The sequence below is a fragment of the Pungitius pungitius genome, chromosome 14 (genome assembly GCF_949316345.1).
Source record: "Pungitius pungitius chromosome 14, fPunPun2.1, whole genome shotgun sequence".
NCBI classification, from domain to species: Eukaryota; Metazoa; Chordata; class Actinopteri; order Perciformes; family Gasterosteidae; genus Pungitius; species Pungitius pungitius.
The window spans coordinates 3,297,949-3,312,337 of NC_084913.1; the positions used below are offsets into that span (position 1 = coordinate 3,297,949).

Consider the following 14,389-nt stretch of genomic DNA (forward strand, 5'->3'; position numbering starts at 1 on the left):
TGGGCTTTGATTCATTCGCTGGTCAGTGAACAACGAGGGGAAAGAAACCCACAGAGGTTTACAAGAAAAGTGACACTTGCTTTTGGACTTGGATTAGTCTTCTCGACACACTACAACACACATGTCTTTAAAAACTTGATGCAGTCACATCTGAGCTTTTACTTCTCTCTCTCTCTCTCCCTCTCACGGGGTAAAAATGGAAAGCGAAAGTGAAATAATATGCTGCCCTTAAAGGGCGGGGGGGCGCAGAGCAGAGGGTCAGATTCGGCTTTGATTCGATGTGAAGTGCCTCGCGATGTGTTATACATGAAAAGGCTGTACGTGGCGCTCTGGCTTTAATGGTGACACTAGCAGCGAGGCCAATGACAGCAGATAGAACCTCCAGCAGGTAAGAAGTTATTCTGATGATCTCGCTGCACGCGTCCTCTCATGATGCCATTTAAAAAGCATTGAGTGTAACGCACAAATACTGTTGTTAAGTTATGGTTTGCATCTGGAAATGTTCTAAATATCACGATGGAGGCTTTTCATGTATTTCTTTTTCACACAAAAACACGCCTCTCTATCTATTGTCTTTTAACGTAACATTGTCTTTCTGAACACCGGTTTGGGATGAGGAACGTGTTTGGTTTGTGGTTGACCTTAGCAGTGGTGAGGTTAATAAGGTCATGGTTATGGTAGTCTGGTGAATGCATTATGTCAACTAGTCATTTAGACTAATAAGGCAATTTCAGCATTGTTTGGTGCTGTCAAAAGTTAAACTTCCTGTTGTTTGCTTTGCACAATATTCTTTCAATTGTTTTGCTTTAAATACAAATACATGTTTACCCTCTGCTGCGTTTAATGCTTATTAATAGTAGGTATTTGTGTATTAGTAGTAGTATTTGTTCCCAGGTTGCATTTTAGAATTGCTGAGATTGTAGAGCGTTTGTGTAGCCTCTCAATTAATCTTAATAGGGGGCAAGGCTGAGAATTTATATTTACATTTAACATTTACATTTAGATGAAACATTTATATTATTTAACAACTTTGTGTTACTGCCAAATATTATCCTTAGAAAAGTTATTCAATGTAATGAATTTCTCTCTAAATGTTTGAAAAAGTGACGTATGAACACTGTCGTGTTCTTTTTTTTCACATGATGCTAAAAAAAAAAAAAACTGCGCAGGCTTTTCGAACGCGCGACATTTTTTAACAAACTGCGCCCCATGGTTACGTCACGCGAGATGACGTGGTCGTAGAGAGATGGAAGGAGGCGCAGGAGTGGGACAGAGGAACGAGCGACTTCACCCGCACTCCGCGCCGGAGCGTTGAGCTCAGTGCCTTTGGAGCGGAACATCACGACGGCCAAGGAGAAGCGGGGTTTTTGATCTATTTGCGGTATTGTGCGCAGCGCGATGGCACGAGGAGAGGGCGCCGAGGCGCACGCGGCCACCTTACTGCCAATCGAACCCATGACTGCCGAGATCAAGACACTGAAGGTGAGAGAAAGGGAAAATGGGTGTGTATTTCACAGCTGGGGGGTTATTAAATGTGTGCTGTCCGTATATTCGGGGGAGGAGGGGGGGGGGCTAAAGGAAATAACGGGGTCGCGACAGTTACTTTCTTTCGGTTTCGCCCTCGCGATTTGAATTCCCCCCCCCCCCCCCCCGGGTCTGTCCATCTGCTCACCGGCAGCTGCCCCCGAGTCCGTTACACCTGTACCTCCTTTTTAAAGGGACCACGTGTCCATAATCAAACGTGCGCCTTTTTTTAAACGCGAGGTTCGAAGCCCACAGCGGCGACGATAACGTAAAAACGGCATTTCAACCACCATCGTGTTCAGACATGTGTGCGTGTGTGCGCGTGCGCTATCATCACCAAATGGTAAATGTGTCTTAATGCACATTAACCGGTTAATGTGCATTAAGACACTGGTTTAAGGGGAGCATCAGATAAAAATGTTGTTGGAATCACATTCACAATTTCAAGTTTCAAGTCATATTCAATTCAAATATACCTTTTTAATAGGGTGGACAGAAGGAGACTTTAGAGTTTTATTGATTTAATTGAAATCTGTAATGAAAATACTTGTCATTTGCTGCACTTTTTAAAATATACATGATATCGATTTCATCATCTTGAATCCCAAATCTGCGTGTTGCTCATCAAAGCTCCCAGGATGCATCCCTTCACGTTGCAGTGACGGGTTCGGAGGAAGGGAGCGTTGCTTGTGCGTCACTTTGCGAAAAGTCTGCATTTAAACCCCCCACCAAAATAAGGTGGTGCCCCTTCTACGTCTGCTCGTTGCGGATGTGAATCGCGGGTTGTAGAGATCCCCCCTTTTGCTGACATCATCCGGACCGGCTACATTCTGATTGGCTCTAAGCCGTCTCCTCACTTTTGGCTACTCGGCATGAAACGTCTCCAACATCCCATCGATGGAGCCAATGGCAGCGCTGGATTCTCTCTGATGCCGTGTGTGTGTGTGTGTGTGTGAACTACAGTAACCTCATAGTTTCACGCCACAGTCGTTCTGCCGCGTCGGTGATCGCGAGAGAATCGGCGGTTCGCCTCTGATCTCCAGGGGGGGGGGGGGGGGGGGTTTAGGGAAGTTGACGGATCCCGTTCCTCACGTGGCGACCCCGGCTTGTTTTAACGCGGCATCGGTGACGCCAAGCGGTTTTTGACAGGGATGGACGAGGGTAGTTGAAGCAGAAAAAGGGGGAGCGGAAGGGGGGGGGGGAGCGGCACTGAATAAAATGATCACGAAGCTCACATGACTCTCCCTGAACTCAAAGCCGAACCACCTGCTTTACACACGTCCTCCCCGTCTGTCTCTCTGTCTCCCCCCCCCCCCCCCAGCCAAAGGACCCGAGGAATCGCCTGACGGTGTGGAACAAACTGTGCTACGCCATCGGCGGGGCCCCCTACCAGATCACCGGCAGCGCTTTGGGCTTCTTCCTGCAGATCTACCTGCTGGATGTGGCTCAGGTGATTTTTAAACGAACGCACGAGGTTCTTTAGAAAAACGACACGTTGTTGGTTGTCGGAACAAAACATTCTAGGTGGTAAGTGAAATGTCGTCTGTATTCCAGATCCTTCTGCACAGTTCATCCCTTTTATTACTTCTCCACAACACCACTTAAAGGGCTCATTTTTCACAATCTTTGCGTATTTCTCATGGTTCCCGCGAGCTTCGAGGCCGAACCCCCCCCCCCCCCCCTCGGATCACTTTAACAGCCTTCGTCCCACAGGAGACGCTCAAGCGCAGCAACCTGGACGCCTGCTGCTTTGCTTCGTGACTCAATTAGCAACTTGGACCTTTCACCCCCCCCCCACCCTCCCTCCCTGTGCACAATGGGGACTCAATAAAATGCTCAGTAGATGAGCCAACTGCAGTGGCTTTGAATGAGACTTTTGTTCTTGATCAAATGTCACGGAGTCGCTCCGTGCCATGTGAGGTCGTTTTTTTTTCTTCCGTCGATTTGCGTTTTGTGTCTATTTGTGACTCTTTTTTTCCACTTTCTCCCCTTTTAACATTTTTTTTTTTAGCTGGATCCCTTCCATGCCTCAATCATCCTGTTTGTGGGCCGGGCCTGGGACGCTGTAACAGACCCCACTGTGGGATTCCTGGTGAGCCGGAGTCGATGGACGGCCATCGGCCGAATGATGCCCTGGTAGGTTCATTTTTTTTTTTTAAATCCTAGAGCGGGACATGCAATTTTTTAGGTCAGGTCCAAAAGAATCAAGAGGGTATCACGCAATGATGAGAAAAGACTGAAAATGCGTAGATGGAACATTTAGATAAGAGTCTGGTTAGTGCGAGTTTGAAAAATGATCGACCGTAGCCATGGCAACAGGATCTCTGTGGCTGCTGAGGAGGGATGAGTGAGTCTGAGAATGAAGCAGCGGGGGGGGGGGGGGGGGGACTTGATTCAAGATGCACATGTTTCATTCCAAAAGAATCATCCGTTAGTACAACGAAATCTTGTCTTGGTGCAACTTATTATTGATCCTGCGCCATGTTACCATGGCGACCAGCCGGCATCGTGTAAAATGGTGTCGCTGCCTACTTCACTAAAAGCGTGCCCGGGATCGGCTTCAGCTCCCCGCCGGCCCGGATTTACCATTTTATCAGTTATTTTACCCGTGAGCAGCGAAAGGCTCGATCTCAGAGATCCAACAAGATCTGCTTGAAAAAAAAAAGATGACCTTGATATTCTGCCCGGGGGAGGGAAACGGGGCGCCCAGTGTAGGAAGTCTTACAAGCAGAAGCTGATGCGTTCCGTGACTCACGCAGAAGCCGTTTTTAATTGAATTTACTGGCATTTCGCTCACGTTGGGATTTTCAGTCAGAGACGCCGGCTGTGAGTTCCACTCTCTGGTTGGAAGAGGGGTGTGGGGGTGGGAGGGGGTGGTGTCGGGGGGGAAGAGGGGAGGGCCATGTAGCAGCCCCGTCTGTGATTGGTCCAACCCACAACACACCATGGGCTTCAAACCCAGCGGGGCGTGTCCATCTCTGTGTGCGCGCCTGTGCTTGATTTCCCTTTTTCGTTGAGGTTATTTCTGGCGAGGCGGAGGTTGAGGTTACCTTCGGTCGAGGCGGCGCGTCCACGCTCCTCTGTGGTAGCTTTTCAAAAATGGGAGTGAACTAACCAGCTGTTGGTTGCACCGGCTTATTGTTCTGTGCTGAAGAATGTCTTCTCTTGGGACATCTGGGCCTGCAGCGGGGTGGAGCATTTGGTCTGTGTGCACATCAAACACTTCTTTCAACGGCCTGAGCGTGTGGACCATGTCGATTGACTCAGGTGATTCCTGGAGGTAACTTCCTGTGCTTTACTGACCTCCGAACACGCCACACGACATGCATGTGGCGTGTGTTCAGTAAGCCGCGGCGCTGTGTGAGACTTCCTGGCCTCCATTTTCCAGATAAATTGGCTCTCGTTAGCCCAATTCCCTCCGACATTAGAGGGAATTAGGGGGGGGGGCGATTTTGTTGTTATTTCCCGTGTGGGCCCCACAGGAAGGCAGGTGAGAGCTTCTTATGACCCTGTGCGGGTGCAGAGGCGTGCTGTTCAATAACAAAGTCTCCCCGCATGAAAAGAATCAGAGGAGGAAAAAACATGAAGCTCGAAAATAGTGAAAAAATAGCACAAATTCCAGGAACCCAAGGAGTCGTTTTCATGTGGGTTGTTTTTTTTCAATTTTGGTTCACAATAAATTTAGCAGAAAAATTAAACCACTGGATTCTGTCTTGATATTTTTGGTTTAGCACCACTGGATTCGTTGGGGAGGGTTAATCCCATTAAACCTACAAATACAAGTTTGAAAATGTCAGTTATAACCCGGGGGGCTTGTGTAAAAGAATAATAAAACCCCCCATTCTCCTCATGTTCGTGGGCAGTATTTGTTGATCCGAGTGTCTCGAGGTGGCTCCTCTGACGGAGGTCGGCTGGAGGACAAACCGAGCCCAGGAGAAGACTGGGGCGAGAGGGACGGTGGTCCACCCTCGTGCCCCCCCCCCCCCCCCCTCTCCCCGCTGAGCCCCTTCCTCCACACCAAAGATCGAATGAAGGCAGAAAAAGAGAATAAAAGAAGTGCCTGTTAAGTCAGGGAACATGAAGGGGCGGATTGTACAGATACATTAACCATTAATTGATTAAACGCAGCTCCTTAGAAGCAGGAGACCGCAGGCCCCGGCCAACTTAGTTTTTTTGCTTTGATCCAACGAAGGCCACTGCTTGATGACACGCATTTGCTTTATTGATTTTTTTAAATTTTTTTGTTGTTGTTGTCGTCGTCTCCAACTCCCTTGCTTTTCTTCCCAGGATCCTTTGCTCTACTCCGTTTGCCGTGCTGACCTACTTCCTGATCTGGTACGTGCCTCCTTTTGAGCAGAACAAGGTGGTCTGGTACCTGGTCTTCTACTGCCTCTTCCAATCGATGCAGACGGTGAGTGGGTCACTTGCTCCCCCCCCTCCCCCACCCCCCCCCCCCCCCCTCCCCCTTTGGGGCCCCGTGCACTAGCCTGACTTTCTCTCTTTCTGTGTGTGTGTGTCCTCTTCGCGCTTTGCAGTGCTTCCACGTGCCGTACTCGGCCCTCACCATGTTCATCAGCAACGACCAGAAAGAGAGGGACTCCGCCACCGCCTACCGTACGTTGGGACGCCACGCGGGCGCTCTCTGAGCGAGGCTCTGGACGCGCGTCGTTTGCGATCCCGCTGACCGGTTGCACTTGTGATGCGTGGCCCTCAGGTATGATGGTGGAGGTGCTGGGCACGGTGCTGGGCACGGCCATCCAGGGACAGATAGTGGGCGGAGCCTCAAACTGTCCCGCCGAGCCGGGGGACGCGGGCGGCGGGAACTGGACCAACGCGACCTCGGTCTCCCTGGAGGAGACGGTGAGGCCCTCCTCCTCCTCCTCCTCCTCCTCCTCCTCGTTGTTGTTGTTGTTGTTCGGGCTTCTGCGTCATTTACGCGCGGCGTTTGCTTAACGGCGTATTTTTTTTTTTCTTCTCTCGTCCGCAGAAACGAGCCTACTTGATCGCGTCGGGGGCCATTTGCGTCCTCTACGTCCTCTGTGCGGCGGTCTTGTTTTTGGGTGTGACGGAGCAGAAAGGTAACCAATCATTAACCACCACCAGACGACCAGGAATCCCTTTTGTGCAGCAGTCACACGTTCAGGAGTCTTGAATGAATGTAACGTCAATATTTGAATATTTTCTTTGCAAAACCAACTTTTGTTTTTGTTTTTGTTTAAATGCCGGTGCATTGTGTCTCGTGGCTCAAGGATTTGTTCTCCTCTGGTGACAGAGAGCGGGCGGCAGAAGACGGTGCTCACCTTCGGGCAGGGCGTGTGGCTGGTGATGAGCTACGGGCCGTACGTCAAGCTGGTCATCGGCTTCCTCTTCACCTCGCTGGCCTTCATGGTAACGCTGAAGCTCGTGACGTCATCGCCTCTCGTGTTTGGGACGCAGAGGCGGTTGACGCCACTTTCTTAGGGTGCCTGTTGAATGAAGCCACAGCCAGGAGATAATTAGCTTAGCTTAGCTTAGCTTAAGGACTGGAAACAAAACGTGTGGTTTGTAAACTTTTGTGTGCATTAAACAAAGTAAATGTAGTTTGCATTAAGGTTAATTAGTTTTATTATTTATTTTTTACAGCTGCTGGAAGGAAACTTTGCCCTTTTCATCATCTACGCACTCGGCCATAGGAACGACTTCCAGAACATTCTTCTGGTCATCATGGTGAGTTCTTCTATTTTCCACTGAAGTGCTGTTGACCTCATCTCTGACCTGCCCGGCTCTCCTGCCCAGCGTTGGCGGGCCTCTTTTGGGGGGGGGGTCGTACTCTGAGGCCTCTCCCTCAGGCGTTGGTGGAGGCGCACGGCCCCCCGGGGGGCTGAAAGGGCCGATTCCTTTCGGGGTGACAGGAGGTGTTGTTTGGCCTCCTGGGAACCTGCTGGCTCGGCCCCTCAGCGGGAGGTCCAGAGAGACGGTCACACGGCTTGTTGCCCCCGGTGACCCCCCCCTCACTGCCACCAGGGGACTGTTGTGGAACATTTCAATTAAAGTTCAGGAGAAGAGAATGATTTGGTTCAATGTTTGTCTAATAAGAAAAGCAGGGTCTTGATGAATGACCAACGTTGTAAAAGTCCATTTATTTGCTTACAAGCAGGAGGTAAAATACAGAGAGAGCTTTTATTCACACATGTGAAGGCCATCCTGAGTTTATGAAACCTTGCAAACCAGGTTGAGATAAGAACCAAGGTAAAGATGGGGGGGGGGGGCGTGTTTGACTGCCCTCTTTTTTTTGTGCACAGCTGCAAAAGGAAGCTTTTGAATCCCTTTCGCACACAGCACACAGACAACAATCACTCTTTTAGCATAAGACTATGCTGTAACATATTTTAACCTGCCACCATCGGTCAAACCCCCCCTCTCCTGGCTGCTCCCTGCTGTTTGGGCACCATTGGGGTGGGATCTGTGGGGAGGGGTGAATGAAATATTTGGTTTTGTATTGGCTCATTTTCAAGTTGTCAGTAGCTCCTGTGCGGTCATTTAACACTGGTTGACTGAAGTTTGACCGGGAGGTCAGAGGTCACCCCCCCAACCCCCCCTGCAGGGTCAAGTGAAGACTACACAATGCATATGTGCCTTTTTCATTGGTTATTCTTTTCAGGTAACTTTTAATGCGCCTGAGTTGAAGCCATAATGATGGATCTAGTTTTTACTTTGAAGAATAACTAGTTGACATATTTCATGATTTCCCTCCATGTTTCTTAAGTAAAGTCAGTCAGTAAAGACCGGTTTAAATAGAAGAAGGAAAAACATGCATCAAAACAAGAGATTCCCCTTAATACAAAGTTGACGGTGAAACAAAGATGGTTATGTGATGAAATATTAGTCTGCTACGTTACTACTGTGAGCATCGCATGCCTCCATCTTAAATAATAAATATTGTTTCTTCCAGCTCTCCGGGGCTCTAACCATCCCGTGGTGGCAGTGGTTCCTGACCCGCTTCGGGAAGAAGAACGCGTCTTACTTCGGCATCACGGTGAGCACAAAGAAGAAAAAAAACATGCCCGTTTTTCGGCGGAACCACGAGGCAGTAAATCAAACGGGAACTTTTTTTTTTTTTTTGTAGCTGAATGACTCATGTGCTTCGCCCCCCCCCCCCCCCCCTTCCCCCCCCCCTCGCTTCCCGCAGTGGGCGGTGCCTTTCATGGTCCTGATCGTCTGCGTCCGGAGCAACCTGGTGGTCTCGTACCTGGTGTCGGTGGCGGCGGGTGTGAGCGTGGCGGCGGCCTTCCTGCTGCCGTGGTGAGGACCATACACCCCCCCCCCCCCCGTGAACCCAGCGTGACCCCTTGCACTTACAGGGGCCGCCGTTGCGTTTTGTGCTTGCAGGTCGATGCTCCCCGACGTAGTGGATGACTTCAGGGTGAGAAACCCGGAGATCCAAGGTCACGAAGCGCTCTTCTACTCCTTCTACGTGTTCTTCATCAAGTTCGCCTCCGGCGTCTCCCTGGGCGTCTCCACGCTCAGCTTGAAGTGAGTCGGGGGGGGGGGGAGGCGATGATAATGCCCTCAACATTTCTGTCCTGGCTGTCGCTCCTCGTTGTTTTAAACGCTAATCGGGATCAGCTCAACGTTGCAGATGAGCAGGCCGGTGATCACGCGCTCGGCCTTTGCCAACTTGCCAACTGTGCTCTGGTCAGCTCAACATTTCTCCCTCCTCTCTCTGCTTTATTTTTTTTTTTTTTTAATCTCCAGATTTGCCGGCTATGTGACCGGGAGCTGCTCCCAGCCGGAGGCGGTCGGTTTGACGCTGAAGGTGCTGGTCTCTCCGGTGCCGGTCTGCCTCATAGCCGTGGGGCTGTTGATATTGAAGACGTACCCCATTGACGAAGAAAGGAGGCAGTGCAACCGAAAACTACTGCAGGAAATGCTGTAAGACGGAAAAAAACGCTTAGTTCGGGGAGAAAAAAAAACGCGTCAGGCTGGACGCTTGTTGTTGTGCAGCAGGTCATTAAAAAAAAAAAAAAGGAAGAAAGGGCTCAGTTAGCTCGGGCCAAGTCTGTGTGTGTGTGTGTGTGTGTGTGTGTGTGTGTGTGTGTGTGTGTGAGACTGACTCTCCTGGCTCTTCTCCTTTTTCAACAGGGACTCTGAGTGCGAGACGTCGGCGCTCGGCAGCGAGGTGTGACACGGCGCCCGTGGACGAGCCGACCGCTTCAAAGAGGTTTGCACGGACCGCCGAGGGACCGCCGAGCAGCTGGAGTTAAACCCCACCGAGCAGCTCCACCCATCAACTAGCTCGCACTCGCCCTCTAGTGGCGACTTATTGTGTTTTTTTTTGGTGGCCTTTTATCTGCAGCCCTCCTAAAACTAAAGAGCACAACACAATTGTCACATCTGTACAGGATGTTATTGTGTAGAACCTTGTTGCTTTCACATCCAAATGTATACGTTTTACTTTTAGAGGTTTTCCTTCACTCTTTCGGTGAAACAGAGCACTTATATTTAAAAAAAGGAAGTCATGTACTGGTCTTATTCGCTGAAACGAGCTGTGGTTGTTTCTATCTTGGTGTTTTTTTTTTTTTTCTTTTTTCTCCAAAAAGAGAAATCAAAACTGTTTTTCTAGAGATTTGTTACTGTATTGTTTGCTGAGATGTTATTTACCTTGACTGTTGTTAGCAGCTCAACCATTTCTTGGTGCATTGCATACTGGGTATTTTTACACTCCAATTCATACTGAAACACTAGATCAGATTTTGGAGACAGCTTTAGATTTTTGGCGTTTGATCGTCAAGTTTGGTTTTGACTGACGTGTGTGTGTGTGTTTACTATGTTTTAGGTCACTTTTGTTTAGACAATGCTCTGAAGGAACTGTACACTATACCCCCCCCCCACCCCCCCCCATACCAGCACTAGTCCACTAGTTGGAGTTGTATGACGCTGTACATTTTGTACTTTTCATTAGTTGTCGCTGTTTTTTTGTCTTTATTTTTTAGATTATTTAAGAAAGGCCTAAAACAAGTGTTCTTAAATCTTCTGAAGGGGAAAAAGCAGTTGGTGGTATAATGTACTTTTATGTCTCAATCACTGCCTCACGCACATACCTTAGACATGTTACAAACTTTTTACAAAGATTATTTTCCATTTTTGATACTGAGGAGGGTTTTGCCATCCCACCTTTTTGTGCTTTAGCATTGCAGCCAATCAATATATATATATATAGACCTATATATATGCTTTCACTGCAAAGTCCACTCCAGTATTGAGTCATGTCATCAAGCATTTTTCTAATTTTCCCAAAGACTTTATCTAATTTCTGATTATCATTTTATACATAAAAGCACGTGTGTCTAATAGTGTGTTAACGGTGAAAGGTTGTTGATGGATGAAAGAACATCTGAAATGTTTTGTTTGTTTGTTTTTAAGACTAGAAAATGACACAAATTGCACTAATGTGATAAAGTGTGTAAAATGTTATTCTTTAAAAATCACCTGTTCAGACCCAGTTCCTTTCTAATGTAAAGCAAACGGAGGACTGCCACATGATGCCTTTATACAACCTCCCATCTGTATTGGTTAAGTTATTAAGATTCTAGAGAGGTGCATTTAAAACTTGACCTTTGGTATTCATATGCTTCTATATGGAGGTATCTTTTTCCTACTTTGATCAGCAAAGATATCCATTTATGTGAAAAAAGCCTGTGAATAATGTCTGGAGAAATAAAAAGAAATCTGAGAATGTCTTTGGATTCAAATAAGGCTGTGGGCTCAACAACAAACAAAAAACCTTTATTGTATTATTTACATAATGTTCCATTATTCTAGATCATCATTCACGTAATTCTGTAAATCCCAATAAACATGACTTTATTTTAATTAATGAAATCTAGCCGTACAAATGTTCCGACTGCACACACTCATCATTTCACCTCATGTATCTTAAAGTCAGTGTCCCTAAACTATATATATATATTGAGATGACTAAAGTAATGTGACACCAAATACTGGTTTTCTTTTAAATATTGAAATTAACCAAGAGAACAGTCGACCAATCGATCCTCGCCTCTAATTACCTCCAGCTGGGGCCGAGCGGCGGTTTTACGCGCAGATCGAAAGTTAAAGATTGAAGGACAGCAGCTTTTTTTTGCGATGAAAGCGAAGTGGTACCTCGGTATTTTTTGGAGTGTTTTATCACTTAATCACCTCAGCTGCGCGCTGGACACGGACGAATCTCCACTTAGGGTTCGGAAAAGAACCAGATCCAAACCCACCAAACATCCAGGGACAGGGGACCGAGGACCTTCTGCGCAGCTCCTACATGCAGGCACTCAACTCGGTTCACGAGGGCCTTACCTTCCTCCTCTTCCCCTTCCTCCTCCGGCACCTCGATCCGTGCGTCCGGGCGACGCAGAGGCCGCGACCCCAGCGGACTTCGCGTACCTGCCGGACGTCTCCGTGACCTGCTCCACGTCAAACTTTGTCGTGCGGGTCAAACCATCTTTCTACGGTCTGGGCGCCGAAGCCGAGGAGCTCAAATTAGGCAGCAACTGCCCCAGCAACGGGGTCCTCAGGCCGTACGGGGACCTGCTCTTCACGTATCCTCTGACGTCTTGCGACGCCGTGCGCGAGGTAAGATTGGAGCCATTTTTGTTCTCAGACGGTCTCCGTACGACCCAATAACGTCTTCCGTCTCCCCACCCCCCTTCTTTGACAGTCGCCCTGCGGTTATCTGATCTACAAATTCGTGCTCCATTATGAGCCTTCGCCAAAACGTTTTCCCGGCAGAGCGCACCGGATCGATGTCGACATTGAATGCCGCTATCACAGGTTTGTCTCGCCTCCGTTTAAAAGTGTGTGTGTGTGTGTTTGTGTGTGTGTGCGCTATTCACAATCTCTTAAAAACCTGTTCAGGAACCACCATGTGTACCAGCTGGCTGTGCAGCCCACGTGGGAAACGACTGTCGTGCGTAAAAGGCTGAAAGGAGGCCCAAGTGACTTCCTGATGGAGTTGATGGATGGTATGTTTTATAGTGCACCTTCTTTTTTTTTTGCATCTGTGGAGTGTTGAAGAAGTTGCTGACTTGATCTGGTGTAATATTGTTGTCTCGATCCCTCAGATACATGGAGCAGACCAGTCAAGTACCAAGAGTACCAGATTGGAAAGACCATCAACTTGCAGATCTCTGCTCCTCACGTCACAACTACCGGGAAGGTCTACATCAACACCTGCTACGCTACACCCTCCAGTGGCTTCACGTCATCCCTCAAATACGCCATCATTGACAATTTTGGGTGAGTTTTATTCGACCGCAATATACCCTCGGGGGGGTGTAGTAGTAGTAGTGATTTGCATTTGGCATGGTGTTGTCTTCATCCACAGCTGCATGTTGGACAGTAAGAGCGACCCGGGGGGCTCTCAGTTTATCTCTCGGACGGACGACACCCTGAGATTCTCCCTCAAGGCTTTCCAGTTCACGTTCGACCCCTACGCCGAGGTGAGCGCGCCTCATCGTTCGTTCAACGTTTGTTTCTGCTTAACCCGGTTTGCGTTTTTAGGTCCAGGTTCACTGCAAAGTGTCGGTCATCGCCGAGGACCCGGGTCCTACCCACAAGTCCTGCACCTACGTAGCAAACGGGTGAGCGCTGTCTTTTATTGGACCATGTTTTGTTTTTTGGTCTCGACTGACGGAGCATATCTGTGGTGATAGCTGGAAGGCCCTCGCTGGGGATGACTCTGTCTGTGACTGCTGTGATTCACAATGTGTGAGTTCTAAAGCCCGGCGGGCCTTGATGGAAGGTACGTGTCTTCGTTTATTTTATTTTTAGATTCACCTCGATGGAAGCATTCATTCCACCGATGCTACTGATATTTTTGGTTTGTTTGCTTCAAAGCGACGATCCCTTATTTCCTTCAGTGCCATTCAACAATCTTGGTGTGAGCCGCCTGGTTTTGGGGATATCAACAGTTTGTCATAGAGAGAACTTTTCCTCTCCCATATCTCAAAAACTAGGCATCTCGCACCGAAAACCTCCCCTGTGTAAATGCCTCTTCTGGGAAGAAGAAATGTGCAGATTTACTGAAAGTGACCATTAAAAATGTGTTCATCACTTTGCTCAAGGCTCTGCCAGCAGTGGTCCACTGTTGGTCTCCGACCAGCCGTACTCTGCAGAAGATGGCGAGGCCACAATGAATCACCACGAGCCAAACCGTAACGAGGACTTTCGGGAAAGTCCGGATTCAGTAGAGTACGATTACTACGAAGAGCAGGACTACACAGATGAAGAGGACGGCGGCTTCATCCTTGGAGCGATGCCAGAACCTGATTTGGACGAGTTGGGTTTTCAGGGAAGGGCCTTTACGGACGAGAAAGAGTTCGAAGTGAAGTATTCAAATGGGTTTGAAGAGGATGGGTTAGAGTATGCAGTAGAGGAGAGTGAAGAAGAGATTGATTGGGGCCAGAAGGAAGCCCAAGTTGCAGAAATGTTCCCTCCAGAAGAAAGTCCACAGATGCCCGTATCCGAAGAAGAAAATCTGAGGCATACAGGCAGAGGAGGAGGAGAAGAGGAAGAGGATCTGTGGACGGCCTCTGAGGGGGAGTGGAATGATGATGGTCAGGCAGATTTATTAGATGACGGTGAAATGACCTGGTTTTTCTCATGGAGGTAGCATTAGTTCCATGAATATACGTATTCTGCTTAAAGACTTTTGTAACTCTTCATGATGGACAAATATTCAAACTTATTTCAATAAAAAATAAATGCAGTTGGATTCTCTTGTCATAACTTAACCAAACAATCACATTTCCCTTCTTGAAGGATGAATGAGGATGTTTATAAGATTAGAAATAGGCTGACTTTACAATTGAATGTCAGATTAAAGAAATGTACT

At 48.2% G+C, this 14,389-nt stretch overlaps 2 protein-coding genes across 3 annotated transcripts; both read left to right on the forward strand.

Moving 5' to 3' along the window:
* The first annotated feature begins 251 nt into the window (after positions 1-251).
* On the forward strand, positions 252-11,243 carry LOC119227840 (sodium-dependent lysophosphatidylcholine symporter 1-B-like). Its single transcript, XM_037486998.2, has 15 exons — positions 252-388; positions 1,170-1,482; positions 2,846-2,974; positions 3,536-3,660; positions 5,812-5,935; positions 6,060-6,138; positions 6,239-6,384; positions 6,512-6,602; positions 6,797-6,912; positions 7,147-7,230; positions 8,456-8,539; positions 8,693-8,805; positions 8,893-9,036; positions 9,259-9,435; positions 9,646-11,243. Exons 2-15 carry the CDS (start codon positions 1,399-1,401, stop codon positions 9,686-9,688), a joined length of 1,539 nt encoding a protein of 512 aa, XP_037342895.2. The 5' UTR covers positions 252-388; positions 1,170-1,398; the 3' UTR covers positions 9,689-11,243.
* A 300-nt stretch (positions 11,244-11,543) lies between these two features.
* Positions 11,544-14,269, forward strand: LOC119227839 (zona pellucida sperm-binding protein 3-like). 2 transcript variants are annotated; one of them, XM_037486996.2, is made up of 8 exons: positions 11,544-12,129; positions 12,215-12,327; positions 12,412-12,518; positions 12,618-12,792; positions 12,881-12,995; positions 13,057-13,136; positions 13,209-13,297; positions 13,393-13,606. In XM_037486996.2, exons 1-8 carry the CDS (start codon positions 11,650-11,652, stop codon positions 13,437-13,439), a joined length of 1,206 nt encoding a protein of 401 aa, XP_037342893.2. In that variant the 5' UTR covers positions 11,544-11,649; the 3' UTR covers positions 13,440-13,606. The 2 variants fall into 2 exon arrangements, with proteins under 2 accessions (XP_037342893.2, XP_037342891.2); XM_037486994.2 differs by lacking the exon at positions 13,393-13,606 and adding an exon at positions 13,620-14,269 and having other exon boundaries at positions 11,548-12,129.
* The last annotated feature ends 120 nt before the right edge of the window (positions 14,270-14,389 follow it).